The 27,909-nt window shown below is 39.4% G+C and overlaps 1 protein-coding gene across 1 annotated transcript; it reads right to left on the minus strand.

The window, feature by feature from the left end:
- LOC140235533 (eukaryotic translation initiation factor 5B-like) lies at positions 1 to 27,594 on the minus strand. Its single transcript, XM_072315558.1, has 24 exons — positions 27,397 to 27,594; positions 25,861 to 25,930; positions 25,092 to 25,126; positions 23,814 to 23,937; positions 22,922 to 22,950; positions 21,606 to 21,813; positions 20,441 to 20,684; positions 19,235 to 19,351; positions 16,914 to 17,083; positions 16,063 to 16,270; positions 14,750 to 14,944; positions 13,096 to 13,373; positions 12,152 to 12,259; positions 10,358 to 10,468; positions 9,541 to 9,750; positions 8,447 to 8,578; positions 7,029 to 7,211; positions 6,412 to 6,573; positions 5,641 to 5,772; positions 4,897 to 5,028; positions 4,160 to 4,236; positions 3,001 to 3,304; positions 1,940 to 2,101; positions 1 to 1,059 (listed from the first exon to the last, which is right to left on the minus strand). Exons 1-24 carry the CDS (start codon positions 27,444 to 27,446, stop codon positions 952 to 954), a joined length of 3,549 nt encoding a protein of 1,182 aa, XP_072171659.1. The 5' UTR covers positions 27,447 to 27,594; the 3' UTR covers positions 1 to 951.
- Between the last annotated feature and the right edge of the window lie 315 nt (positions 27,595 to 27,909).

A 27,909-nucleotide genomic window follows, 5' to 3' on the forward strand; every position in this document is an offset into this window, starting at 1 on the left:
AAAAAACAAAAGAAATTAACTTCAATTGAGCTATTTTTTTACTTGAAAATTGTTTGATGTGTCTTGAGGAATTCTGACACAAAAATTTAGCAATCCTCCAGTCTTTTTAATGGAGTTATAGGTGAAAATATGATTTCATGCACAAATTTGCATAATTAATTTATTAAAAATAGAAAGGCAATATTTTTCTATTGTATGACGATGTAATCTTGTAGTTGACATCCAGCTCTATCTTCAGGCAAAATTTCGCGGCGATCGTGCGATCGGCGGCCGAGATCTGAAGGGGGGGTCAAATTGACCCCCCCTCAGTAAAAACGTGGTCTCAAATAGCCCAGTTAGAATAGGGTTAATCATACAGCTGAGGAAATATTAAGCAGGGCTCAAGGGTATTCAATCTATCTACTATCTAAATGTGATGAAGTTCAGTTATCAGTGCAATGCACTTTTGTAAGGAAATCCAGATATCACCAATTGCAGCTGTCCTTCCCTTTGGCACTGTGCATGACAACTTCCATTCTGATAGAAACCCTGCCATGCATATTCATGAGTTCAAGTAGTTCCATACCATTAACAATGACATCATAAAGGTACTTTAGGTAGAGTCATCAGCACATAATTCATAACATCACAACATGGTGCTGCAATGATTTCAAACTGGCATGTTGAAGTTAGAACTGGGCAGGAAAAACAGCGATATTGCCTCTGCGATGACTACATCAGAGACTGGTAGGTATTTTTCAGCCATGCATATCCAGATTGCAAACTCTCCTGAACAGACGGTGACAGACTGGTAGCAACCACATTGCATCAGCACAACCTGCTTCGTACTGTGAAATCTTGCTGCTTCCAGAAAATAGTGTCCAATTGCTGTGGCCTGCCATGTTTCAATAGGTTAGATTGAACTGTCCAAGCTCGTGAAGAGGAGAAGAGCACTGTCTCTATTTTCTTTTCTCACAAAATCTGGAGGATTTTCTTCAGTTCGATCATGACCTGCCAGTCCTGTTTCTCCAGATCTTCCCGGAAGTGATCTTTGACGGCGTCTATCGACTCGCGACTGATCTGTTTGGGTTTAGATAATGATAACAAAGATTTATCATGATGGATGTATGAGGGATTTATCTGACAGATCAAAACAGCATCGGCAGCTTTCTGCCAACTACAGCTACCGACTTAGAGGTTTTGTACACATGACTAGGACCCATTGATTATTGGTTTTTTCTTCTTCTGTTTTTTAACATACAGAACATACAGAATTACCAATTGAAAGCACCATACAGAAGTTCAATGAACAGACGTCTGTTTTCTTGCTTAGGGCCCTGTTTCATAAAGCTATTTGTAAAGTTACGAACAACTTACAAGCGACTGGTGATCAGTTCTGATGTGCTATACTTATCAGAATTTCCATAATTCAGCACAAGAACTGATCACCAGTCGCTCTTATTAACCCGTTGAGGACGAGTCCCGAGTATACTCGGGCAGGTGTCTATGGGAAATGCGTGTTGTAGCAAAATCAAACCGTCCTCAACGGGTTAAAGTCGTTCATAACTTTACAAACAGCTTTATGAAACGGCCCCAGGTCAGTTTTGAAAGATATGTTTTTGTTTGTTTTATTTCTACACTTTTCAAAAAGATATGTTGTTATTAACGTAGGTACAGATGTCATATCTAGTATAACCTTACTCCATTATTGCATAATACGCTGTAAACAATGAAAGTCTTGATGAAAGTGTCAAACAAAGAGGGCATGACTAAAATTCACTTGCAAGGCATAGATATCTAAATACAAAAAGACTGCTCTCCCATATGCGGGTCTCACTACAAACATCTGAATGGTACTGAATCCCAGAGTAACTGGTTCACACTCGTACTGGTGTACGTACACTAAGATTTACATTAGACTACTTCATCTCTGGATGAAAATATTCCCTTCATCTGTTACCTTGCTTATTAACATGTCGTTGTGGTCAAAGTGTCTGCCGTACATCTTGGGGGCGTCGCCGGACACGTTTTCGATCTTGATGCAGATCTCCTGGCCCTTGCGGGCCGTCTCCAGCGGCTTGTGGTTCATCTCCAGACTGCTGACCACACCAAGCTCACAATTCTGGGGGGAAAAATCACAAGAAACTTATAACACCATCTCACTCGACACAAGCAATGAGCAGTACACATCCAGTCCAACACCTGTTCTACAGAGGTACTGTGTTCAGGTATTTGATGGGAGGATTGGTAATAATCATCACAGCAAGAAAGCAGTCCTCACCCTTCACATACATGCTCATTCTTCTTCTTTTCTTTTCTTTTTTTTTTTAAATAGTAATTTGTATGGTAGAGAGAACCAGGCTTTCTGTGCTTTTTTTTTTCTTTTTCAAAATTGCTAATTTTCCTGCCTTTCTAAAGTACAGCTGTAACTACATTGAGATGTTGAAGAAAAATTTTTGTTCTTTTTACTCGCAAAAAAAAGATATATCATCATGGAAATATTCTGAATAACTCTCAAACACAAAAAAGTGAAAAGCCGAGGGCCACATAAGGCACCAGCAAATGCAAGACAATGTGAGAATACATCAAGACTGGTGCTGTCTACCTGATTACTCTACACATTATAACAACAACACAAACAAAAATATCTGAAATCCTCCAGTGAAATAACAAATTATCATTCTTACAATACTACTTACTATACCACATTTCATCAACCTATTCAATATCTGACCCCAGAAACAAAACAAAGTAAAACTCCACACTAAGTCTGTTAGGGGTAGGTCTGATCTGAACATGTGAGTTTCACTTTTAATATACGTGTAGTAAAGGCCACTGCTGCAAACTTTTGTTGAATTCTCATGACAATACAGGTATGCATTAAAAGAACTACTGGCGTAACATGCAAGATGTTCCTCTTGTCACTTGCCTTTCTGTCCTGGCATTAAAAAATCTTGTCACCCTTTTAACATGAAAGGGGAAAAACATTCCACATCATGCAATTTCCAGTTTCCAACTAACCTCTCTGCTCGGCACAATAATGGGAGTGCCTTGCTTCACGATACCCCCTTCCACCACCACGCCCATGACGATGGGGTTGCGGGCGTTGAAGATGCACTGCGGCAGGATGCGTAGCTTGCAGGGGAAGACGGCGATGTGCTTGTATTGCTCGCGGTTGCGCTTCTTCACCTCGTCGCGGTATGCCATGAAGCTGTCAAAGAGGTGGTAGATGATGTCGGCCTGGAAGATGCGGATGTTCTCGCGGTCGGCCAGCTCCTGGGCGTCTCTCTCCACCTTGACGTCGAAGGCGAGGATGACTGCATACCTTGGTGCACATCAAGAAAAGATTCTTTCTTGCAAGACAGGTTCTCTTGATGGAAAAGAACATACTGGTGCATTGAAGTAAATACCAACAAACTCCCCTTCATTTCTATAGTCTGTTGAGGTTGCAACACTTAAATTTCTTGGGCATGGTTGCAATAACTGTTTTTGCCCATGCACTGCATTGCAAGAGAGCTTTTTAAGATGTTTAAATACTGTACACCAAAAAAAGTGCTTACATGGGGCTTTCATGATATATATTGTAGAAAAAGACACATTAATTTTGCTGAACACAGTTTTCTCCCAGAACATTTTACTGTATTAATTTAATTTGCACTGATGTCAAATAACGCCTTTTGTCACACATTATGACAAAACTGATCTTTGGCAATATTATCTTTGTTGTTACCTTTTTTTGTAAGTCCTGACTATGTATTTCAGTGACACCACAAAGGCTTTGAGGATAGTGTAGTTTTTATCCTTGTACAAGATTCAAATTAATGAACTAAAACTGACTAGGGATTAAGGGAAATTTGAAGAAACATTTACCCAGTGTCACAACATTATACTTTAGAGAGTACATGGAAAAAATAGCCTTGTGCTGTCTTGCAATACTAAATCTTTGCCAAACCTACAAGATTTTGACCTGAATTCTGATGCATCCTCACTGGCTTATACTGCAATTGTGACAAGTCAGAAGGGCCTGCAAAACAGTTTGGAAACTGAACATGTATGCTCAACATATGAAATATCTGGAACAACAATCATGAGCATGTACTGCTTGAAAGAAAAGTTTTTAAAGAATTTCTCATGAATTAGTAGCTTAGCATCTTATTACAGTGAAGAATAGCAGACTTACTGGCTGTCGTGTTCCAACATGACAGAGGCCTTCATTACATCCTTCTTGTGCACTGGCCCAATGTTGATACCCGAATACTGTGAAATTAAGTGTGAACATACTGGTTAAACTCTGACAAGATCCCTGGGTTCACATTAGCCCCTGCAACGCTGTGGGACTTTCTCCTCGAAAAACCATAATGTGAACGTTTGGTGGGACTTCCCCCTCCCCCCGGAGCAAGTCAGGTCTGGGGAAGAAATATGGAGGGGAGAGTGACTTTCAGCCGTAATTGATAGCACCCAGCTGTATCCATCTAGTGTGCACATGCGCCAAGTCTGGTTTCAAGTGGCAGGGCTCGCCCCACACCCTGATTGCCCCCGCAGTTCGGGGACAATCGAGAAAGCAATTATTTGAATCGTCAGTCGTAAAAAGGATAAGATCTGTGGTGACTGTCGCTGCGATGCAGGGACCAATGTGAATGCAGAGACAATCACAGTTGTGCCACTAAAATCAAAATATTTTGAACAAATAAATCAACTAACACCAGCTTAATTCACCCAATGACTTTATCAGTAGTTGGCTTAATTCACCTAATGGCCTTATCAGCAGTCATAATGTTCTTATCATTCTTCTTTGATACTACTTGAATGTGCATTATTGTATACTATATTGTTCCTTTCATTTCTCTGGCAAATCAAAATAACTCATCTTCTGGGATTGCCTTCACACACAGTGGAGATACAAGGATATGAACTCACTGGAATTTTTGACGTCCTAAGGAACTCGAGGAGAGCCTCGAGGGAGCCCAGCGTGGACGCCTGGACGTAGACACCCCTCTCGGAGAGCTTGATGCTGGTGAGAACAGTCTTCAGTAATTGAGAAACCTCTTCCTGTAGGAGAGGAAACAACAAACACATGGTGCAGATGATGACGGATAGGTATGCAGATCCAGGGAAGGATCATTAGCATGTGATAATCATTCAAGAGTTGGGGGGGGGGGGGTTAAGAAACTAAACTATGCACAGGTGTGAACAGAAAAACTGGGAGATGAACACAGGTTGGAAAAGAATAATGTAAACTTAGAATTAAAAAAAACAAAACAAAATGGATTTTCTACATGATTGATGAAGAAAGCTGCAGTATATTGTGGGGAAACTCCTTAAAAATTCCTGCATCAGTAATACTTGGTAACCTTGAACCATGGGTTATCTTGAGAATCTCCACATTATCCTTGCTTACAGTATCACATTGTGGGAAAGAACTCCTCAATAATTCCTGAATCGGTATACAGTCAAACCTGTCTATAACGACCACTGTCTATAGCGACCACTTGCCATATGCGACCACTTAACACAATTCCCCCCAAGAGAAGAGCCATGTTAACAACCCTGTCTATAGCGGCCACCTGTCTGCAACGGCCACTTTTTTCGTCCCCCTTGGGGTGGCCGCTATGGACAGGTAAATTTGACTGTACTTGCATTGCCAATGCACAACTGGGTTACCTTGAGAATCTCAACCTCATCTTGCTCCTCTGCAACCAGCATTGGCAGTCCAGCTAGTGCTTTCTCCAGGTCCTTAGCAGCCACCTTCACTCCCTGGGCACCAGTGATCTCCTTGTGGCTCTCATACTGGTTCTACAAATACAAAGGGCATTACAGAACGTTACAAGTGGTAGACCGAGGGACAGAGTTGGACCACACATAAAGAGCTTCTACCGCACTGTCCTCGGGAGTGCAACTGCATTGTATACACTTTTATTGAATATCCCTGCATCATAGAAGTCTCATCAGACATGGACATTAAATAAGAGAGTTTGGAAACTCTAAAGCTTTAGCAACAATACCTTCAAATGGCAATCCTCACATTGGTACATTGACAATTAAAAAATCTAGAATTCATACCTACTTCTGAGCCTAAGGTATGATGAAACCTGTAATCTCAACCCTAAAACAGCCGGAGCGGGTTGAATCAACCCCCGCGCAACATTTTCCACAACCGTTCTGTCGTGTAAAATTTTTTGTCCACGCCGCTCGCCGACTTCCTACTTTCAAGTCTCGCACATCTTATGACACCATTTTTGCAAAAAAATGGGCATACTGATACAATGCTGCATGACCTTTTATACCTGCTTGTCAGACCGGAAATGGCTCAAATATGTGATTTTGTGTATCAAGTCAAATTAATGCAAATGGAGTTTCTCACCTTTATATTTAAAAGTATATTATTATTTTCATGTTTACTGGCTGTAATCAATTCATTTTCAATAGCCTTACCTTAACTCGGAGCTCCTTTAGGGGCTGGGGCATGAGCAAGCTCCTGACCTGGGACACGATGGGTCCCTCCTGGCCCGCTACCACGATGGTGTCCCCCTCCCGAAGTCTGCCATTCACCAGCACCACGTCGATGGTCGTGCCAAGTCCTGGGAGGGATTTCACCTGGTTGCAAATGAATATCAAAGCACAAACTGGCTCAAAACATGCAGTAATACTGCACATTGAATAAGGTGGTGTGAAGTATGAAGTTCATGACGAGGTTTCTTGACCACATGATTTCACAACGTGCTTCCAATTATTGTGACCACACATGCAGTTACCATGACGGCAGCTAGCCAGCAACCAATTAGCTGTGAGTACTTAAGTTGGTGCTATGAATCCTATGATACAAATTTATGACAGATCAAATACTTCTTGCCTATGTATCTGTACATCCCTTTTCATGAATGGAAATGTCATGACAATTTTTTGTGTGCATGTGAATTAGTAGAAAACAGCATTAGGACAATTGTGGTGCACGAATCTAAGAGCCTGCGAATATGTCTTTGAACCGCCCATTGTAAAAATTTGACAACATTTACACTAGCTGGAGGGACAATCAGGGTTTGGCCTCTTACCTCTAGGGTGGTACACTGCAGCTGCTGGGAGAAGGCCAGCCGCTTGGCCAGCAGCGTCTGGCTGAGGGTGATGATGAGCGCGATGAGATTACCCATCCCATCCCCTGAATGGGCCGATGTAGGCACCAGCGAGATGTACGTCTTGACGTCTGGGTTGTCGTAGAAGAGGGCAGCATTCAAGCTCTGGCACAGAGTAAAAACCGGGGTACAAAGGCACGTGTACATCAGTGGGGACCCACAATTGCTGCTAAGCTCATGTAACAGATTCAAATTTATGCCAATAGTAACTGCCCACTAAAAAATGTGATGATGACTAATACAGTATATCGGTTCAGTTGACAAAAAAAACAAACAAACAAACAAACAAATCTCAAAATTCAGTGATTTTAGGAAGGCAATGTGTTGTCATCATCTCTTCACTTCTGGGCATGACTCCTGTCTTGGGTTGAGAATAGAAACCTGTGAAGTTTTACCTATTTCTGAGCACTCAAAAGTGAGCCCTATACAAATGAACTTATATTTTGTACCATAACCTTACTGTTTTTGCTGTCAAAAAAAATGGACCATCCACATGAACCATAAATCAATGAAAATAGCAAAAATGGAATGGATAATACTAGCCTGTTGATGTAAAACTTTACTATGTGATTGCTCTTTTGCAATCTGGGTTTACCAATATAGAAAGTATTTGCTTCAACTAGAAATGTCGCTACAGCGACTGGTTATACCCCCGCCAAACAAAATTTCATAAGCTTTGGTAAAAAAACTGAGGAAGTAGTTAAATCCGCAAGATCTTTCCTTGATCTTCTGCCATTAATATGCCGTTACCATGGCAACGTACTTTCGGGTACTGTCGAAAAATGCGTCTTGCACATCTACAACCAAAGGCACACATCTGTACCAAGTTTCATGGAAATTGGGCAAAAACTGAGGAAGTAGTTTGCAACACAAAATTTTCCATCATTTTGGCTCATAATATGTGAGCTGTTACCATGGCAACATACTTTTTGTCACTGTCAAGAAATGTGTCATGCTGACCTATATCCTAAGACAAACATTCAATATGAATTCCATGAGAATTGGAAGAACACTGATGAAGCAGTTTTGCCATGAAGCATTTTGCACAATGGAATTGCCCCAGACATAGGTCAAAGGGTATCCAGTATGTGTAGAATCACATCAAAGCAAAGTTTTCTATACATATCATGGAGGGACATGATTAATTGTGCATAGGAAAATAAATGGTACAAGATAAAGTGTAAAGACTTTGCTTCGTCACTGTGGAAACAGTGACTTGTTTTAAAAGACTCTGTTTGAAAGACTTTGTTTGAAAGACTTTGTTTGAAAGAATGATGAAAACTTCGCCCACTTCCTACATGTACATACTGTGTAAGAGTACATGCCACTTTAAGACTGACCTGTTCTGCAAACTCTGTGATGATGTTTCGCGTCCTCTCTTCAAATTCGTCCTTCGTATGCCGCTTCTGCTTCTTGATGGTGTTGACGACGTCTGTGTGTGGACTCGGCTTCCACTCAAATAACCTATCGATCTGTGATGGTCAACAACAGGAGAATGTGCCAACAAGAAGATTAAAAAAAAATCACCAACAATGCAATCTGTAAGCAGGCAACACCAGTAGCTTCTAATCACCACTTACAAAGTGAGAGAATGAATTTACAAGAGTATGAATTTAATAGCACTTGTCACCTACATTTCTAGATGTTTCAAGAAACACACAAAGAACGAAGAGGTACAGATGCAAATTGAGCTATCAATATCATTAATAAATTTTAGTGAACCATCTTATTCAGAATGGAAGAAGCATACGTATCTGACATCTGGTCATCTCTTTTTACAGCATTGTCAGAAACTTTTTTAGCATAAAGTGGGAAAAAAACATAGAATCCAACTCTCCCACTATCAAGCCATTTTCTTACAATCTGTTCTGCTCTCATGTTTGAGTTTGATTTCTCTTGCTTTGGCTATGTGTCTCCCGCTCAAGATTTATTTTCTCCTGCTTTAAGTTCAGCTTTCTCCCACATCTTCAGTTTAGCTGTATGTGTTAAAAATCAGGCTAAGATAGCACAACAGAGCACCTACAACCTCGGCCACAAGGAATGTCACTCTTTGCTCTCATAATGTGCGCTACATGCACATACAGTAATAATCACGGTGTGCATTGCACGATAAGAGTCTTGCTTGCGAGGGGGTCCAGGCAGGAGAAATTTCCCGTTTAAGAGCTTAGGGTTGGAGTCTCAGCAAGAGGTGGCACTGACAGAAATAACTTCTTAATTTCATGAATATGCGCTTATCCATCATCACCTAAATGGAGACACCATGATTACCTGAAATGAGGTTTCTTGATGAAGTCGAGTAATACTATGCAATAACCCTCAAAATCTTTCATGCCCAGCTGGTATCAGATAGCACAAAATGGAAATACACTATAATCCCTATGAAATTCATAGGGTTCTGATGTTCATTTTGTCCTTCCCTGACAATAAGTCCCACCTTGTTAAGGGCTACCACAAAAGGTGTCTTCCGTTGCTTCAATAAGTTGATGGACTCTATCGTCTGCGGCTCCAGACCGTGCATGATGTCGACAACCAAGATAGCAATGTCGCACAGCGATGAGCCTCGTGACCTCAGGTTGCTGAAAGATTCGTGACCCGGGGTATCAATGATCAGAAGACCGGGGATTTTCAGCTCCTCTTTGGCAAACTGTCGCAACACAATCCACAAATATATCATATCATTAATAGGGCCATATGACTACCTGTTGACAAGCAAAAAACCTCGCCGCATACATGCATGACACAGTAGTGTAGGAACTAGTTGTGGGATTCATAATAGGCAAATTAAACACCGAATAGTTCATATAGGTACACCATTGAACATTGCATGTCTTGCACTCATGGTACATTAGTTTCCATTTTTTACTCACATATTCCCATTCGATGAACAGCAGAGCATACAGTACACTTGTAGCATTGGCAATCCAAAAGTACTAAATCAATGACGAACAAAAATCTACTATTTAAAGATAAATGCATTGTGCAAGAAATATGCCTGTAGAACAATGTCCTACATTTTGCCTTTTCAATTCTCTAATGAAACAGCTTGTGTGCACTACACAAAATTGTATAGTATATTATTTTGCACTGTATGTCAGCATAGGCACAAGGCACATGTTTGATTAGAGAGGGGTGCCATAATTTTGAGGGCAATCTGCTATTAAACATTGACTGATCTCAGGTGTTGAGAGAGCATCAATGCTCACACTAGCACCAAACTTGACGTCCCTCAATTCTTGTCATGCTATCCTTACCTCTCTGCACATCTTGGTTTGGTCCTTGATGGCCGGCCGGGGAACCATGGTAGCACCAATCTGTTGAGTGATTCCTCCAGCCTCACCATCCTGGACGTTGCTGTGTCGGATCTGTGTCGGGGTGAAACACAATCTTGGAGTACAACATGTCCTGCCCTTGGCTTTTGGCAGGTTGACAGGGAGAGCCAATGTCTAGTCACGACCCCTAGAAACCTCTCCTAATTACCTTGACTTTACATTTATCACTGGTGTTCATCATTCTAACTTTGTAATAGTAATAACAATAATAATTGCATTTATATGGTGCTTTATACTAATGTTCCTAGTCGCTAAATTTGTAACCACAAACTGCCAAAAAGTAACATCAATGTACATATAACTCCACATTTTGGTACAAAACAAAGAGGGGTCTGACGAAATATGTGTATCAAATATTTCATTACACATCTCATTTCATGCATTTTATCCCACGCTCAACAAATAAGTAATCTTGCTAAACTAAATTTGAATCCCATAATCAATGAAATGACCCCAAACACTTCTCACCATCTGCATGTTCCGGAGAATTCTAAGAGTTTCAAGTTGGATCATTATGATTTTCAACTCCTTCTCTTCAAATCTTGTTGGGGAGTGTTGTCATCAACCCTAGCAACATGTTTCAGTATACAACTCTCTTTTTCTTATCATTGAAAATCAAAGATGAATGGACAGACCTCGGTCCTTGAACATGGACAGATGGGATGGACTGGTTTATACAACAAAAATAGCTATGTGTCTTAGGACTCTTGACAGCAGATGTACATAAAAATCGATCCTTATGTTTGTTAGCACAACACAGCAAAAATGGCATATAACAGAATTGTACAATTGTGTTCTTTCAAGGCAATAAGATACAGTTGAACCTCTCGTATCCGGACAAGTCGGGACTGGGGCTCATCCGGATAAGGGATTTGGCCGGATACGGGAGACTCAATGCTTTATACATGTACATATACATACACATGTAGGTCCTACTGATGTAGCCCATTGTAGTACCACGTGTAGTAATGTGTATACTGCAACCTTTTCATTGTTACACTCAGTAACAGACCCCAAAATAGAGGTGTATGTTAATGTTGGAAGTAATTTGTAATTCATGTGTGTTTGTGTAGGAGTTCTCAAGGAGTTGGGAATCCCCCTTTCCTCCCGTAATTATAAAAAAAAAAAAAAAATCACGACGAGATTGCGTCCGTATAATAGAGAGATCCGGATAAAGGGAGGCTGGATAAGAGAGGTTCAACTGTAATATGATGGTATATCAACATGTCTGAGGGTACAGTAAGGATGGAAACCAAGAATCAGGATGCATTATATTACAAGTTTGTTCGGACGATTAGAAATAGTATGGGATTATCTCTGGTAGTAATTTGTGTGTGTGTGTGTGTCATTAGTTTTAAAAATTAAACTGGAAAAACATAGAAATTACTTATTGTGCTTACAAGACCAGCACAAATAAATGGAAAGAAAAGAATACAAAACCAGGTCTCAAATTTCATCAAACTGGGGTTAACACCACATTTTTGAGGGGACACAAATCCACTCGAAGGGCCACCAGTGAGTAATAAGATAATGTGGCCATGAACCGTTTGTTTTTGAAAGGGGCACTCAAGCCAGTGGGAGGGGCATGGTGGCAAATTGGTGGCAAATTTTGAGAACTGCAAAACATATTTCATGATAGCAATGAATGGTTTATATTTCAGATCAGATTTGAGATCAGATAGATTTGAGATCTGCGAGGTTTCAAAGTCTACCTACCTTATCAAGAATCTTGGTCTTTCCTGTATCAACGTGACCCAGGACACAGACGACTGGCGACCTCAGGTGATCCGTGGACTTCTTGGCTTCAGCCTGTTCCTTGCGTTTCTGTCAATGGCACAAGATAACCAGGCAAAAGTTGGCATACGGGGCATGCATATTTATTTTTTTCAGAAGAGGTCATCCTTTCAGTTGTTTATGCCAGCACTTTCGGCAGCGCAGAATTACTGTGCAGCAGACACGGGCAGAGCGTATATGCAGTAATCCATCTACTTTTTTCCCTTTTTATCATGACTAAAACATTGTCAGTTCACAATAGATACTGTGCATTTTCAGAGCTTACAACTTTTAATTATGCATTTTCAGAGCTCATCAACATGTAACAACTGCTGAGAAAATCTACAAAACTATGTTGGTTTGGAGATAGACATAGTGCTCCACGTTTTTAATGTCAGATCAAATAGAGCTTGCAATGTTGAACGGCACAGAGTTGACGACTTGTTGTTATGGAAATTAAACAGTGCCGTTTTTGTTTTCACACTTATATGCCAAATGGAGAATTCAAAATCCTTTCGTGAGTGGGTAACAAACACATGTAGATTTCCGCTTTCTCCAGCCAGGGTTCATATTCTTTCTCATGAATTAAATTCAATGACTTTCCATGACCTTTCAATGACTTTTATACATTTTTTTTTTAAACACTTTAGACTGAAACTTTAATCTCAAATCAAGTCGAAGCAAAGGGCATTAATTATTTACACATCTCACACAAATAACAGATAAATTTCTATAATTTTTGCAATTCCATGACTTTCCATGACCTTTTCATGAAAATATCAGTTTTCCATGACTTTCAAGGCCTGGAAAAAGATAAATCCAAATTCCAAGACATTCCAGGTTTTCCATGACCCGTATGAACTCTGCCAGCAGAGTGTTGGTCTCACCTGTATCCTCTGCAACACCCTCTGCCTGGTTTTCTCCTCCTTTGTCAGTTCCTCATCACTGGAAAACTCATCACTATCCGATTCCTCATCTTCATCATCATCATCCTCCTCATCATCTTCCTCATCCTCATCCTCCTTGCTCTCCTGCGTTTTGATGGTAATCTGAGCTTTGGGCATCTTGTCCTCGACAGCTCCTCCCTCTTCACTCTCCTCTTCATCCTCCTCATCATCATCTTCATCTCCATCATCCACACTCCCTTCTGTTTTTGCTGTTACTGCTGCAAAACAGTAGCATGGCAACAAGGCATTAAGATAAAGATCAAAGTGAGCAGTTCTGCATCAAAGATTCTTTGAGTATGAAAACAACAGCAGCAGAGTTCTCTTTCAAACAATATCTTTATTCCTAAAGCCTTGTCATTTAATACCCAAACACTCTCTAAATAGACACAACTGTAGAAATACAAGACTTTTAATAGCTGAAAGGCCTTTTTAGTTTCATCAATCAAAAGAAGCACTGAAGCAGTGAATATAAAATTCAATACATCATTTCATAATTTTGGTACATCATTTCAGTAGGCGCATTGCAGTTCACAAAAATGTGTATAAACAAAAAACAAATAATAAACTGAGCGAGAAAATACAAAACAAAATGCTGCCAATCTAGGCTCCGGCTGATTGCACAAAGAGCATTTAAAGGGACATTCCAGACGATTTTCATAATTTCACATCATGTAGTACATAAATTGACAACTCCATGTATAGATTTGTGTAATTTATTGTGGTTCTTGATCAGAGAAACAATACTTTGAAAAACCTTAAACAAATTACACTGAACAAGGATGATGACATAGGAGGTTCACATATTTCAGAAATGTAGCAGTGCAATTCCATTACAATACCGCTTGCTTGCAAATTCACCTGTGTATAATCTATGCATGCCTTCTTCTTTTGTTCTGCTTCCTTGAGCTCCAACTCATGCATACTTATGGTGACTCCGCCATGTCATCATCCTTGTTCATTGCAATTTGTTCTAAATTTTGAAAATATTCTTATTCTTCATCCCAGTTATCATAAATTCCGAAACTCTGTCCTCAGTATAACTAATTTATAGTTGTTCAAATGCAAAAATCTGAAAATCATCCGGAGGTCTCCTTTAATGTATCACTGAATTTTCTGAATGGCCTTTGAGGTTTCTGGACTTGCAATTTTGCCTCACAAAATGCACATCACAACGACAAACCAGCATTCAAATCAACTAGAGAATTTAGAAAATCAGCCCTGATTTCGCAATTCTCTAAATCAAAAGAAAAACAAACTAATTAAAACCATTTGGTATCATCTTTAATAATCCCCTTGACCCATTGTGTTTAACAGGCGAGTACTGTTAAACTAGAAACATTCGCGACTGGAAACTTTCCTAAATTGCCACTGGCATTCAATGCATTGTGTAGACAAAATCTTTGGCATGCATTTTCCTTTCGGCAAATCCTGGCTTCTCGTGAAAGTTTCATGCACATGAAAATATGTGGTTTTACATTGACTGAAGGTGATTGAAGTCATCAGCCACTGTAATATAACAGCACAAACTTTGAAACAAACAGAAAGAAGCTTTGAGACTGCATTTTTTTTTTTGTACACCCTTCATGAATTTCACCATTTTCGCCCTGGTCATCTTCCTCCTCGTCCGTCATGTCATCCCAGTTGTCTGCGACATCGTCCTCGGCGTCCACCGCGGTCTTCACATCATCTTCTTTGGTCTCCGTGGTCTCGGCTTCCATGGAGACCGTTTCACTCGCTGTCTCTGCCACTTCACTGTTCACCGCGCTCTCCTCTGCAGCTTCAGTAGCCTCTGTGTCCATATTAGGAGGTCAAGGGCAATGTTAAATAGCATTTCCAGTTCCAAGAAATCTAAGCTCCCTGGTCCTGCATGTAAGCAGTCTCTAGGATATATCGCCGTTGGGGCGACAAAACCTCGTATCTTAAAAATGTAAAATGTTCAGGAGAGCGAAAAGACGCGGCAGCAAAAGCATTATAATAAATGGGGTTGCCTTTCCTTGGACATGCCATGGTGACTTCATTTTTACGCTAAGACAGCCAGGATTTGGACAGGACATCACTCAACTGAAAATCTAACAATCAAACCAAAATTGTGACTTTCACCAAAATTTGAGATACAAGTTTTTGTATCCCTAGAAAGGTAGTGTGTAAAACTGAAGCTATAAAAACACTGCAAATTAAAAATTACCATTTTAAATGTGCAAGTCTGTGAATGACTGGCTCTACAACACTTAATTTTTTGAAAAACAGCAGTGTTAGAATAAATCATTTTGGAAGTCTTATGATACCAAGGCCACATTTTGGGGAGCGTTTCTCTATCAGTTTAATCATCATTAGTCAGTTCAGTCAGCTAGGTTCAACAATGATAACATTGAGACACAAAGGTCAATAGCACACAATGCAAGTGATTGTACGCCATTATACTTGTAGGTTAAACCTGGTCATTTCTCCATGCACAGAATATACGACAACAGCTAAAGAATATCTGTTTTCTTATGAAATGAGGAAAAATTAAGAATTTTTCAAGTAAATGACACTATGTCATTTTTTTTTTTCAATGCTAAATCCTCTGCAAATTCTTCTATGGGATATGCTAAAGATCTGGTAGCATGATAAGGCTGTATATCAAAAAGGTTAAAGCCACAAACTTTCCTAAGTTATTAGAAACCGGTCACACTCTCGTCGTGAATAGACTGCATGATTTGCAAGACCAAGCATCGCCAATGTGATTGTGAATCCACTCCTAAATAAGTGTAACACTTTAGATCTCTTTTTGCTGACTTGTACCTCAGCTTTATTTCATAGGCAGTTGACAGTGTTTGTGAAAGATTTTGAAATTCAGCTGACAGGTATTAATTGTATCACCAATGAATGATTTTCTCTCCTATGGGGTCTTTAAAAATGTCTTACCAACTGACTGGGTCCTGTTCTTGTTTTTCCTTTCCCTCTTCCCATACACAACCCTCTTTGGTTTGCTCTCTTCGCTGGTCGCTTCCTTCATGGGGACCTCCACGCCCTGTTCCCGCAGAGCGTTCAGCATGGCCTCTTTCCGTGCCTTGGCTTCTTTCTGGGCTTTGGTCAAGTACGTGCCTTCCTGCTTCATCCTCTCCACTCTTTCCTGTGAGCAGAGATTGGGCAGCGCGCAATGATCAGGTACCCTACTCATTGCCCTCAGTGAATGACTTACGGCAAAAGTTCGCTATTTTGTCGTGCACGTCTTCGCCAATGATAAATGTGGTCCCCTGGGATTACTCTCTTTTATTCATGAACTCTTGATGGTAATGACACACAAAATAAGCATGGCTTTATCACCTCTTGATCTAGACTTATTAGAATTGTGAAAATAAACATGATTCTGTCACTGACCCTCCCCCATCCCCCCCCAAAAAAGGGGGGAAACACAAGAAAAAAGGCATCTGATGGATCAAACAAGGACATTTTGTCACCTTTGACTCAAATGAGTTAAACATGAGCTGGGCAGTTTAAGGAGTTGTTTGCTTACTTCACCGTCACCTTTTCAAAACCACCGACCATTTCTCACTTGATTAATTCACCTTGTCATTACCAGTCTGGAATAATGCAGTAAAACAGGTTCATTTATCGTTTTCACGTACAAAGCATTTCCACCAAGGATCTGTTTTAATGATGGGTTTGATTCTGCTGATTGATTAAAGTTATGATTCTGAGGAGAGGTTCTTGAAAGGGAGGTGTCTGCAGTGACCACTGCATAAAAAAGGGAGGTCACCATTTTGCAAACAAACCTTTTTCTTGAGCTTGGCCTGGGCTTTCCTCTCCTGCTCCCTCCGAAGCTTCTCCAGCCGCTCTTCCTCTGCCTTCTCAGCGGCTCTCTGCTTAGCCTCCTCCTCTGCCTTCAATCTCTCCTCTTCCTCCTTCATCTTCTTCAGCGCCTCCTGCATAGCCTTCAGCTGGCCTGGTGGAATAAACCGGACAAGGAGAATGGGGGCACTTCATGAAGCGTTTTGATTGGACGTTTTTCTGACAAACTGTTATAAGCTACCAAGTGTAAGTGCTGCAATCTGATAGTTTGGTTCACATTATATCAACATTTCACTTCATTGATTCTGTGTATCAGTTTTATGATTATAAAGGGTGTTTATCATTGGTAAACTTCTTTTTATGCCTCAATTAACCATATAGATACTGCTAAGAGCTTATAAAAGGTGGAAATGAAGAAGAGTTGGAAAAAATGACAGGAAATACATCAGCATGTCAACTTTCACAAAGGACTTAGATCATAGTTAATACTCAGCATGTCAACAGATTGTGAACGTAACAGCATCACAGGGCTATTCAAAAGAAGAGACAAAAAGGCAGAGAAATCCTGACTGAGCTTCAGTTGCTGATTGGAAAAGGTGTATGGAAACTAATTGTCAAAGAATAGAGATTACTTTATCCCCTTACCCTAACTTACCTGGGGGGGGCCATAATGGCCCCCCCCTCGACAAATTCCGCGACCATTCCGCCGCGCAAAATTTTTTGACCGCGCCGCTCACTGACTTTTTACTTTCAAGTCTCGCGCAACTTTTGAGACCAAATTTGTCGCGACCGGGCATACCGTTCCGAAGCCACGCCCCTTCAAAAAATGTTCGTCCACCCCAAAATTGCTCAAAAACGTGATTTTGTGTACAAAGTCAATACAAATTGTGTTTTTTCAATTAATTCATATAAAGATTCATATTTTTAATTTTAATGGCTGAAATAAATGTATTTTAGTATAGCTATGCTTCTAAAGATGTGTATGACAAATTCTGCTGAAAAAAACAACAAAAACAAAAGTTCGAAAAAACAAAGAAATACATTAAAAAATGATAAAACAATAGAAAACATAGGAAATTAATTTTGATACTGATTTTCTTTTTACGTACAAATGTTCGGAATGTCACTAGGAAAATTTAAAACAAAAATCAGCATTCCATAAGCTTTTATAAGCCAATTATAGACGAAAATGAGTTTTTTTGCATATATTTGCATAATTAATTAATTTAAAATAAAAACTGCAAATTTTTTGAAAATTGAACTTAACAGTCTTGTAGATTACATCCGGCTTTATGTTCATGCAAAATTTTGCGGCGATCGCGCGATCAACGGCCGAGATCTGAAGGGGGGGCCATAATGGCCCCCCCCCAGGAATTCAAGCTTGCTAAATAGCCCAGGTAAGTTAGGGTTAACCCTAAAAGACGGCCGTGGATCGCGCGATCGCCGCGGAAATTTGCACAATGGTAGTGTGCGATGTACTCTACAAGATCGTATATTTAAATTTTCCAAAATAGTCTTCTTTTATTTTATTTTGATTAATTATGCTAATTTATGCGAGAAATCAGACCTTTTTTATCTATATCAGTAAATAAAGCTCCAAAAGTGCTCATTTTTGGTCTAGATATTCTTTGTAGCACTCTTAGCAAATGTACTTGAAAAAAAATTCGGTATCAAAATTAATTTCTTATTTATTTTATTGTTTTATGAATTTCTTATGTATTTCTTTGTTTTTTCGACCTTTTGTTTTTGTTGTTTTTTTTCAGCAAAATTTGTGGCAGACCCTTTTTGAAGCATAATACTACTAAAACAAATTGATTTTAGCCATTGAGAGTAAAAATAAGCATATTATATGAACCATGTGATAAAACTCAATTTGTATTGACTTTGTACACAAAATCGCATTTTTGAGCCATTTTCGGTCTCACGTGCATGTACAAAAAGTTATGTAACTTCAGAACCGTACCCCCGGGCGTCACAAATTTGGTGTCAAAATGTGTGGGAAACTCGAAAGAAAAAAGTCACAGAGCATCGCGGCGAGAGCATTGCGTGTTGCTGAGTAATCGCGCGAAATGTCGAGGGGGGGGCCTTTTAGGCCCCCCCCCCCAGTCTTTTTAGGGTTAATACCTATTGTGTCACCATGGGCTTCCTGTTGGACTGGAACACATTGCTACACTTGAGTGGGCTTGTTAATACTTACAGCTACGTCATGTTTAAACGGATTATAGAATGCTGATGAAAAAAAATGACAACAGGGTTCAGAATTCCCCAGAATCCCAGCGCCAAGATCAGCCGAAGCACAACCTACCTTTGTTTGGTTTCCGCTTCTTTTCATCATCCTCTCCTTTCGCTCCCTTCTTGCCTTTCTTTTTCTTCTTTCCGGTCTCTTCCTCAGCTTCCCCTTCCTCACCTGCTCCACCTTCTCCTGGAAGAGAGTAGAATGTGTAACCATGGTAACAACTAAAACAACTGATTTTGTCATGTGCATACATTTTAGAATGCATTTTAATCACCTTTGTCAGAGCATTATGCAAAAATGCCAGCATGAACAACAGTTGATTATGGACTGTTACAATTTAATACCAAGCAGACATTTGTGACAACTGTCACATTCTACAGGGGAAAAAGGGGGTAGGAAATTATTTCTTCTCCACTGACAAGTCTGGAAATCGAACAGTTTTCCTTGTTTTTCAATCTTTATTGCAATTGAATAATAGCATATCTCAAAACAGACTTCAAAATGCTCTTGGAGAAATTTAAGAAAGCCACTACTCAAACGAACACTATGTTGAAAAAAAAATAAAGGCCTTGAAATTTAGATGCAGTCGCACATGCAGGAATTAGTTATACCAAAGCAACTGACCAATTCAAACATCCGAGTACCATGCATAACGAGAAACAAAAGAACTGTTGAATTTCAAGACATTCACTGACTTAAATTCAAGACAGGAGGTAGTTCAGATATGATGACATCTAACATCGTTTTTGTGTTTGTTTTTTTAGCTGCTTTCAAATTTCTTGCTAGCCCCATCATCTCATCTTTCTCTTTTCTTGACATTATCAATGGGGTAATGCCCTGTTGGGTAACAATCAAATCTCCCACCTCATTTCCTTGTGTTTATGGCACACTCTTTTTCTTTTTACTCAAGTGACAAAATGTGAAATTTTGGGGATGCATTCCACACACTAAGACAAGAAGATGTAAGTATTGAGCCATGGTAGATTAAAATGGCAGCGTGGCTCAATGGTGACATGACATTTGCTCCTGTGACAACCAGAGTCTTTTCTCCATGGACTTAGGGTTAGGTTTAGGGTAATGTTAGGGTTTTACGTTTAGTTTAATGTGAGGATTAGGATTAGGGTTAGGATTATGTTTGTGGGTAGAATTAATGGTTTGGCTTAGCATGCAGATATTTCCTAGGAGCAATTGTCGCAGGTGAGAAAATGTCACGGAACTGGCTCAGCAGCTACCACTGGTAGCGCCCACCAAAATCATCATTTCGTTTGAGCATACCTGGTTTTGCAGCCTCCGTTACTTCCTCCTTCGTACTCTCCGTCTTCTCTTCTTTCTCCTTCTCCTGCTGGTCCTTTCCCCCGCTGTCAGTAGACTTTGCCTGCTCCTTCTGTTTCTTCCTCCTCGCCTCCTCCCGCTGGGCTTCTTTCTTCTTCCGCTCTCGCTCCTTCTTCTCAGCCTTCTTCTGCGCCGCCGTCTTCATCGTCGGCCCAGCGTCCTCCGCCTCCCCCTCATCTACTGCGTCCTGCAATTCCAAAAAGGGAGACAGTTGTTCCACAATACAGCAAACAGGAGAAAATAATGAAAAATTTTAGCCATCCTCTCTCCCCCCTTGTTTCATTCAAAAATCACATATCTGGTACCCACAGAAATGGCAAAGGAAATATGATGATGCAAAACAATATCATCCTCGTCCTGAATTTGTTTTGAAGTTTACTTTTACCATGGAACTATTCATGATTTTAGCAAGAAGTGTACAGAAGTACAGCATTTACAAGGAACAACACATAGTCTCCCCAGTTTTGCTCCTTAATCCTTATGTACAAGCATTTTGAAGGGAAAAAAAATAATTGAGCCATTTAACAGTTTGAATGAACGGGGTAGTCGTACACTCCTGTGAATACTTCTTCTTCTATTCTAAATCAAACTATTGCATACAAATGCTGTATTTCTGCATGCTTGTCAACACTAAACCTTCAAAAGCCAATCTTCTCAAAATTGTGTTGGTCTATCGACTCTTATCTTACTGGGTCTGCAGTGGGACTTCAACAATTAGGTGTTGTTGGGTTTTTTTTTCATAGAAAGCATGTAAATTCATGTATACTGTATACGCCAAATATTTTGCAATGTTTGTATTTTCGCAAATTTTGCAAGTCAGGTGTTATTCACAAAATTAAAGACATGAAAATATTGATTCTGATCCAGTATGAATGTGATGTACACGTATACATTTCTCCCTTCACTTCTGTACTCCACAATCGCAAATTCAACCACGAGCAAAATTGTCGGGAAGTCCCGATTCGTGAAAATTTAAACTCGCTAAATATATGGCGTATAAAGTATTATAGTGAGCATCTGCAGAAATGGGAAATCACCGCCAGCAGTGCATCAATAATAGGCAACTCTATCAGGCTTTTTGTGGTAAAAGGTCATACATGTATCCCACCTTCTTGCTCTTATCACTCTGGGCAGTTTGGTCCTGCTTTGGCTCTGGATCGGCCTTGGGCGTCTCCTTGGCAGAAGGGGGTTCCGCTGGGGCTGCCTCTTTGTCGCCCTCCTCGCTGCTCTTCTCCTTCTTCTTGCCCTTGCTCCCGCCCGCGTCTTTCCCAGCGGCCTCGATGGCAGCCACCTCGGCCAGGAGTTCATCTTCGTCACTGCAGAGACAAGGTGGAACGTTACAAATTGAGCAAGAGGAATGGCTCGTCACTTTGTTCTGTTGGTCACACATTAATAAAAATTATGATTATACTACTACAACTACTCTCGTTTCACCTATTAATGCTGCTACTACTTCTTTTACTGCTACTTCTACTATCTATGACATTAATAGTAATCATAACAATGATGATGATGATACTAATACTTATACTCCCATAATAATTATAAGATACACAACAGTATATATATTATAACACTAAGAATCATAGTTCTCTATCAACTGAACATACACGTAATACCATGATTCTGCTCATTGGAGTTAACCCTGTACCAATGGCATAATCACCCCATTCCCTATCCAGCATCCAAGTTAGACAGCGAAATCCTGTTTAAAACATGCTACTCATTTATACAAATTCCTGCCTAGAGAGATGCATTGTTGATATGGCATCTCATTCAACAACATAAGTACAAATGCACATCAGCAGAGTTCGAACCATGAATTACTACATATAGGGTACATATTTTAAAAGTTAATTGCATCTTCATGGCACTACATGTCATTGCAGGAGGCTGTTGTTGTAGATTTAGCTCATACATGAAATGTGGTATTGTATAAATGAAAACACCCTATTCACACAGTATGCTAAGATAGGCTAACAGAGGGAGGTGCCTTTTATGCATTACAAAAACTTGAGTGAACTTTGAATAAAAGCACTTTCAATATTGAGTTTTGAAGGATGGCTGGTGATATTAGTTCCCTTTATTTATATGCACATTCTGTGAAGAAGACAGCATCAACATTAATCACTGTGGTAAACAAATGGCAGAACTGCTTCATATTACCCTGTTGGCAGACCCATCATTTTGGCAGTACAAAAAGGTAATTAATGATGTACTGTAAGCATGCCACATATAAATGTTCATTTTCAACATGAGCGTAGATGAAAGTCAAACATCCCAATAGGAGGGTCAAATCTGACATGCATGATTGATCACATTCTTTGCAAAAACTCCTTTAATTTGCCTGGGCCTCAGCATCAAACTTATCACTAGTTTAGGTACAAATCATCTTCTTTAACATCAGAAAGCTGCTTTACTTACTAGTCTTTTTTTCCTTTCTTGCCACCTTTCTGCAAATACAAGCAACAAGAAGGAAGGAAAAAGAGGAGATACAGGGAAACAGAAGGGGGCATAAAGGATTGGAAAGAGGCGAGGGAAAGAAAATCATAAATGAGGTAACAATAACCATATCACAGATTTTTGGCATACAGGAAGTTTTACATGGTCACTTTCATATATGCATAAGGCCAAGTAAAAAAAGAAAGAAAGAAAGAAATAGGTAGTTTCAACAGAAAGCAGTAAACAACAAAACAATCCCCCATTATCCTACTCCTGACCCATACAAGACGTCACGTACCTTCACATACTCTTAGACATACAGACATAATTATTTTATGTCGATGTGACGCTCAAAAAAATCCTACAAGTTAGTCCTTTTGTGTTCCAAGTAGAATCAATTCAAAGAGCTCAGCAAGAAGCACTGAATATGACATGCTTTTTTGCATAGAACACTCTGCTAGATGATACTCTAAAATTCAGTCATACCTTATTCATTTGTCTGCCTTGTTGCAGACCTTTCCCAAATCATATAAATCTTGCTCTTCACTATGGCTCTCACTCAAATGAATTTCCTTTTTTTTTGCATTAATTCTTTGCAAGGTGATATGAGACTATGCTTGAAATTTTCTGAAGCAACTTCAAATAGAGCAGATATACTGAAGATAGAGGTTTTCAATGACCAAAAATAAATAGATAAATAGATTAATTAATTAAATAATAATAATAATAATGATAATAATAATAATGATAATAATGATAATAATAATAATAATAATAATAATGATAATGATAATAATAATAATAATAATGATAATAATAATAATAATAACAAATAAAACAGTTCAGGTCTCTATCTTGGCAAGGATTCTACCACCTTCTTCTTGCCGGCAGGCTGCTGAGCAGGTTCTGCACTTGGGGCAGGAGGTTCCTGGGCAGTCTGCCCTCCAGCAGACTCCAGCTCAAGGGCAGCAATATCCTCTAGCAGATCATCCTCATTCCTGGGAAAGAAAATTGTAAAATGTCAGAAAAGGGGCTAATGATTTTTAACCACAAAACAAACAAACAAACAAACAAACAAAACAAAACAGATGTGAGCACAAACTGCTTGAGATATGCTAGAATGAATGCAGGCATAAAAATATGGATGAGGATGGAATACACGCAACACTTGGATACAATTTGTACATGGGCTTATTAAAGGGATGGTACAGTATTAGTGGAGATGAAAATTGGGCTTTTAAATTTTGCGAGATACCAAGAAAACACTTATGATATAGTACAAAGCATACCATTTTAAGAGGAATTCAAAGTTTATTTGATGAAAATCGGGTTTGGAATGACCGAAACATCCAAAAACAAAAGTAAAATAAAGCGATCGTAATAAAATGTGGGTCCCACACTTTATTAGAATTGCTCTTTTTTGGATATGTCAGCCATTTCAAAACCAATCTTCATCAAATAAACGTTGAATTCCTCATAGAATTACATGCTCTTTCATATTTCAAAAGAGGTTTCTCATTATCTCACCAAAAAAATGTTAGAAACCTGAAATTAGGTCTCAACCAAAACTATACAATCCCTTTAAGCGAATGTATGAAGCGATACATGGATATCTCTGGCACATACTGTAGACATGTTAGCAAAAGGAGAAGGGGGCTACGTGAAAACAACACAGCTTCAACAATCATTTATCTGTTCTTATTCTGTTAACGTTCAAATTTATTTTTCTTGTGTGAAACAAATAGTCAATCACTAACACTAAATGTCTTTGAAATGCCAAAATGCACACTCAATAACAGCTCAAGTTGTAAACTTTTGTCTTTGAACAGACAACTAAATTATCACCATGAAAATAACTGCTGACAGCTTACAACACAAACATTAATGCAGTTTTGTTTCTTTCTGCTAGTTCAGCAAGTACTGTGAATGCACACTTGCATACAGTTAAATTCTGCACAAAAGTGCTCAATTACTCATAATTATTTCACTTGCAGTTTTCTTCAGGCACTGGTGTCAGTTCACTGTTTTCATCCAAAACTACTTCCTCATCAGAGCAAACTATTCTGCAAGAGATCATTGCAACACTGCAGCTGCACTTCATGTAATACATGTAACCTAATGCAATTTTAGGAATCATGAAATATTTACTTACAGCTTGTTTTTCCTGCCCTTGCCCTTTTCTTTGCCCTAGATAAGGCAAAACAAACAACAAAAGAGTATGATTCAGTAACATTCCTTACAGTACACAGAATTTTAGATGTCATATACTAAATGCAGGCAAAATTCACTGGGTGTGACTTTGCAGCCACAAGCTCACTGATGACTAAGAATCAATCACATGTTACAGGAGCAATGGATTCGATCACTGCCCTGGACAGGAGGGGATGCCCCATTTGCTGAAGAGCAGTTTTATTTATAAATGTTCATCTTGACACAAAAAGTGAAGTATCCATGATAGAGAACACATTCATATGGCTCACTTACATTACAAATGTAAAACAGAGCAATGATTCACAAAGCATCAGCCTTTATATTTACATTGAATTTTATTTTTACTCATCATTTGGATTTTTTTTTTCCCCACACAGGAATTTTTCTGGTCTTTCATTACACAACTTACACATAGCTTATCAACTGCCTGCAACACAAATCTCATCTGAAGATCATCTGTTTATAATAAAATTTGGAGGAATAAATGGTACCCAGGTAACATCTACATCAAATAATTGGTAGTTACATTGTACATGGTCAATAGCACAATATACATCATAAGAGTTTTCAAATCAGATTGTTATTACACTTCTACTGTGTACTACATGTACTCTTTGAGACTACTAGTATTCTATTCAAAGAAGTCAAGTGAACAAGCACCAAGTAGTGGTGTTCTCTATTAAGCTACTAGTACATGGCGTAGATCATACCTTCTTTGGCCCTGAGATCTCAGCACCTGGCTCCTCGGCCATCTCTTCCAATGCACCATTCTCTTCATTTCTACACAAAATGGAATTGTTCATAAAAAGAGGGGGGGGGGGGATGTGTCACTGTGCAAGGTCTAAACAAACCTTCATTCTTCTCGATAAATACCAAAATGGGAAATTCAATCATACTTGTACCTCCCAGATGCCCAATATTGCCCCACTAAATATTGGGTATTCTTTTATTTTTCAAAAAAGATTGAATTTACCATCTTCTTGTTACAGAAGAAAACTGTTGAAATACCACACCTGTGAAGTTATGCAATAAAACAAATGGTGAAAATCATTGTCATCAATATGTTTATTACAGATGTAACTGACAGATCTAAAGAATAATCATAAAATTATTCAATGAGAATAGAATAGAAAATATAGACAACTCTAAATGGATGTGATGTAGTAAAGTAGTAGAGTCTACTGTCACTTTTGTTTTCAAATGATTCGTCGAACAAAGACAGTTGTCTGTGATCGACCATACATTATATGTTTCCATAGGCCCCTACTCATCCGATGAGTATGGATACACTCTCATTATGGTTCTTACAAAATATCTTAAAACATTGACAAAAAAAAAAAATAGATTCTCATGGCCAGAGCAGCTCTCACACGAGTCAAAGTCATTCTCAACTCTAGGCTCCTGCCTCTTCACTCTGTGGGTGAGAGGTGTGGTGCACCTGTTCAATCAGTTTGAACGATACCACGTAGTACTCGCCACTCGGCACTGCACTGAACTCAGATATTTTACGTAGACTCTAGTTCTACTTTTACAACATTTAACCAATAGACGTCTACTTCGCCAAAATTTGACACGATGACAGTGTCGACTTCTATTTCAAAAAGGTCTTTCTTAGACTAATCCAGCATGGGTGGTGAAATGAAACAGGTCCATTACCAGGATTACTGTAAAAGTGGATATTTTCGCACGATTAATTTTTCGCGCTTGGCCGTGTCAGAAGACTTTTGCATGTTTTTAATTTCGCGGAATCAAGACAAGAAGTACTAGAACATATGGCATGCAAAAATATTCGCGTGCTTTTATTTTCGCGCTAGCATGCGCGAAAATTTCAACACCGCGAAAATTTCCAGTTTTACAGTATTGCCATGATTGCATGAGGTCGTATTCCCATCCGCATGATCCGCATAGATCTATCTCTCCTACTAAAAAATTACATAAGTAAATTTTAGATCTGCCTGTGTATAAAGAATAAAGTGTGTCAACGTGCCACTTGGCACTGGCACTTGAAAAGAAAGGACAACAAGGTCCAAAGCTGGCGAAATATGGTGGAGCAATTGAAGGGTTAAATTAACTTTACATAGGTTCTAGGTTAAAATACTAATCATGCTAATGGAATGCAAAGAATAGTCTATTAATTTATACACTACGCAATTCAAGCATGAGCACAGTATTGAGGAAGGAAACAATAACTTGGCTGGGGCTTCTTTATCCAGGTTGATAAATGCAAGCACTGAATAAAAACTTACGAATTCAAATGAGCGTCCTGTTTACTCTTTCCCTTCTTAGATTTACCCATTTCTGCTTCTAATACGTTAACAGCTGCCTGATGTGGTTAGAACTGATCATCGAGCACTGATTGAACTTCATTCGTGGATCGTGTGATTTAGCCCGACACAGCACGGTGTGCATGTGGAAGCGTACAACATGCAGGCAATGTATTGCATGGCGTAAATGGGGGGAAAGGGCACTGCATTGGGTATCTTGTACGAATGGTCTGTGCATGTAACCAACGTATCTGCGTATTGGGTGTACACTTCGCTCCCTCATCGCACAACGTGCATCATAATGGGCAGAAGGAACCGTACAACGGTTCGTCATACGATCGACAGGGCCAGGGCATTCTCGGCACTCACCTGGCACAAGTACGAACTACTGGGAAATTTTAAATATTGTGCTAGTACGTGTATTTCGCAATAATTGAAGTACACTCATATTTGACAATGTGCAATACAGTGTTATCATTGCGAAATGTGCAATGT

The sequence above is a fragment of the Diadema setosum genome, chromosome 11 (genome assembly GCF_964275005.1).
Source record: "Diadema setosum chromosome 11, eeDiaSeto1, whole genome shotgun sequence".
NCBI classification, from domain to species: Eukaryota; Metazoa; Echinodermata; class Echinoidea; order Diadematoida; family Diadematidae; genus Diadema; species Diadema setosum.

Excerpts from the sequence above, each read along its gene's own strand:
- LOC140235533 (XM_072315558.1), bottom strand. The coding sequence starts at position 27,446 with ATGGGTAAATCTAAGAAGGGAAAGAGTAAACAGGACGCTCATTTGAAT. Across the intron at positions 20,685-21,605 it reads AGAGTGATAAGAGCAAGAAG|GACGCAGTAGATGAGGGGGA; the intron begins GTGGGATACATG and ends TTGGAATTGCAG. Across the intron at positions 16,271-16,913 it reads AGGCCAAGCTCAAGAAAAAG|GAAAGAGTGGAGAGGATGAA; the intron begins GTTTGTTTGCAA and ends CTCTGCTCACAG.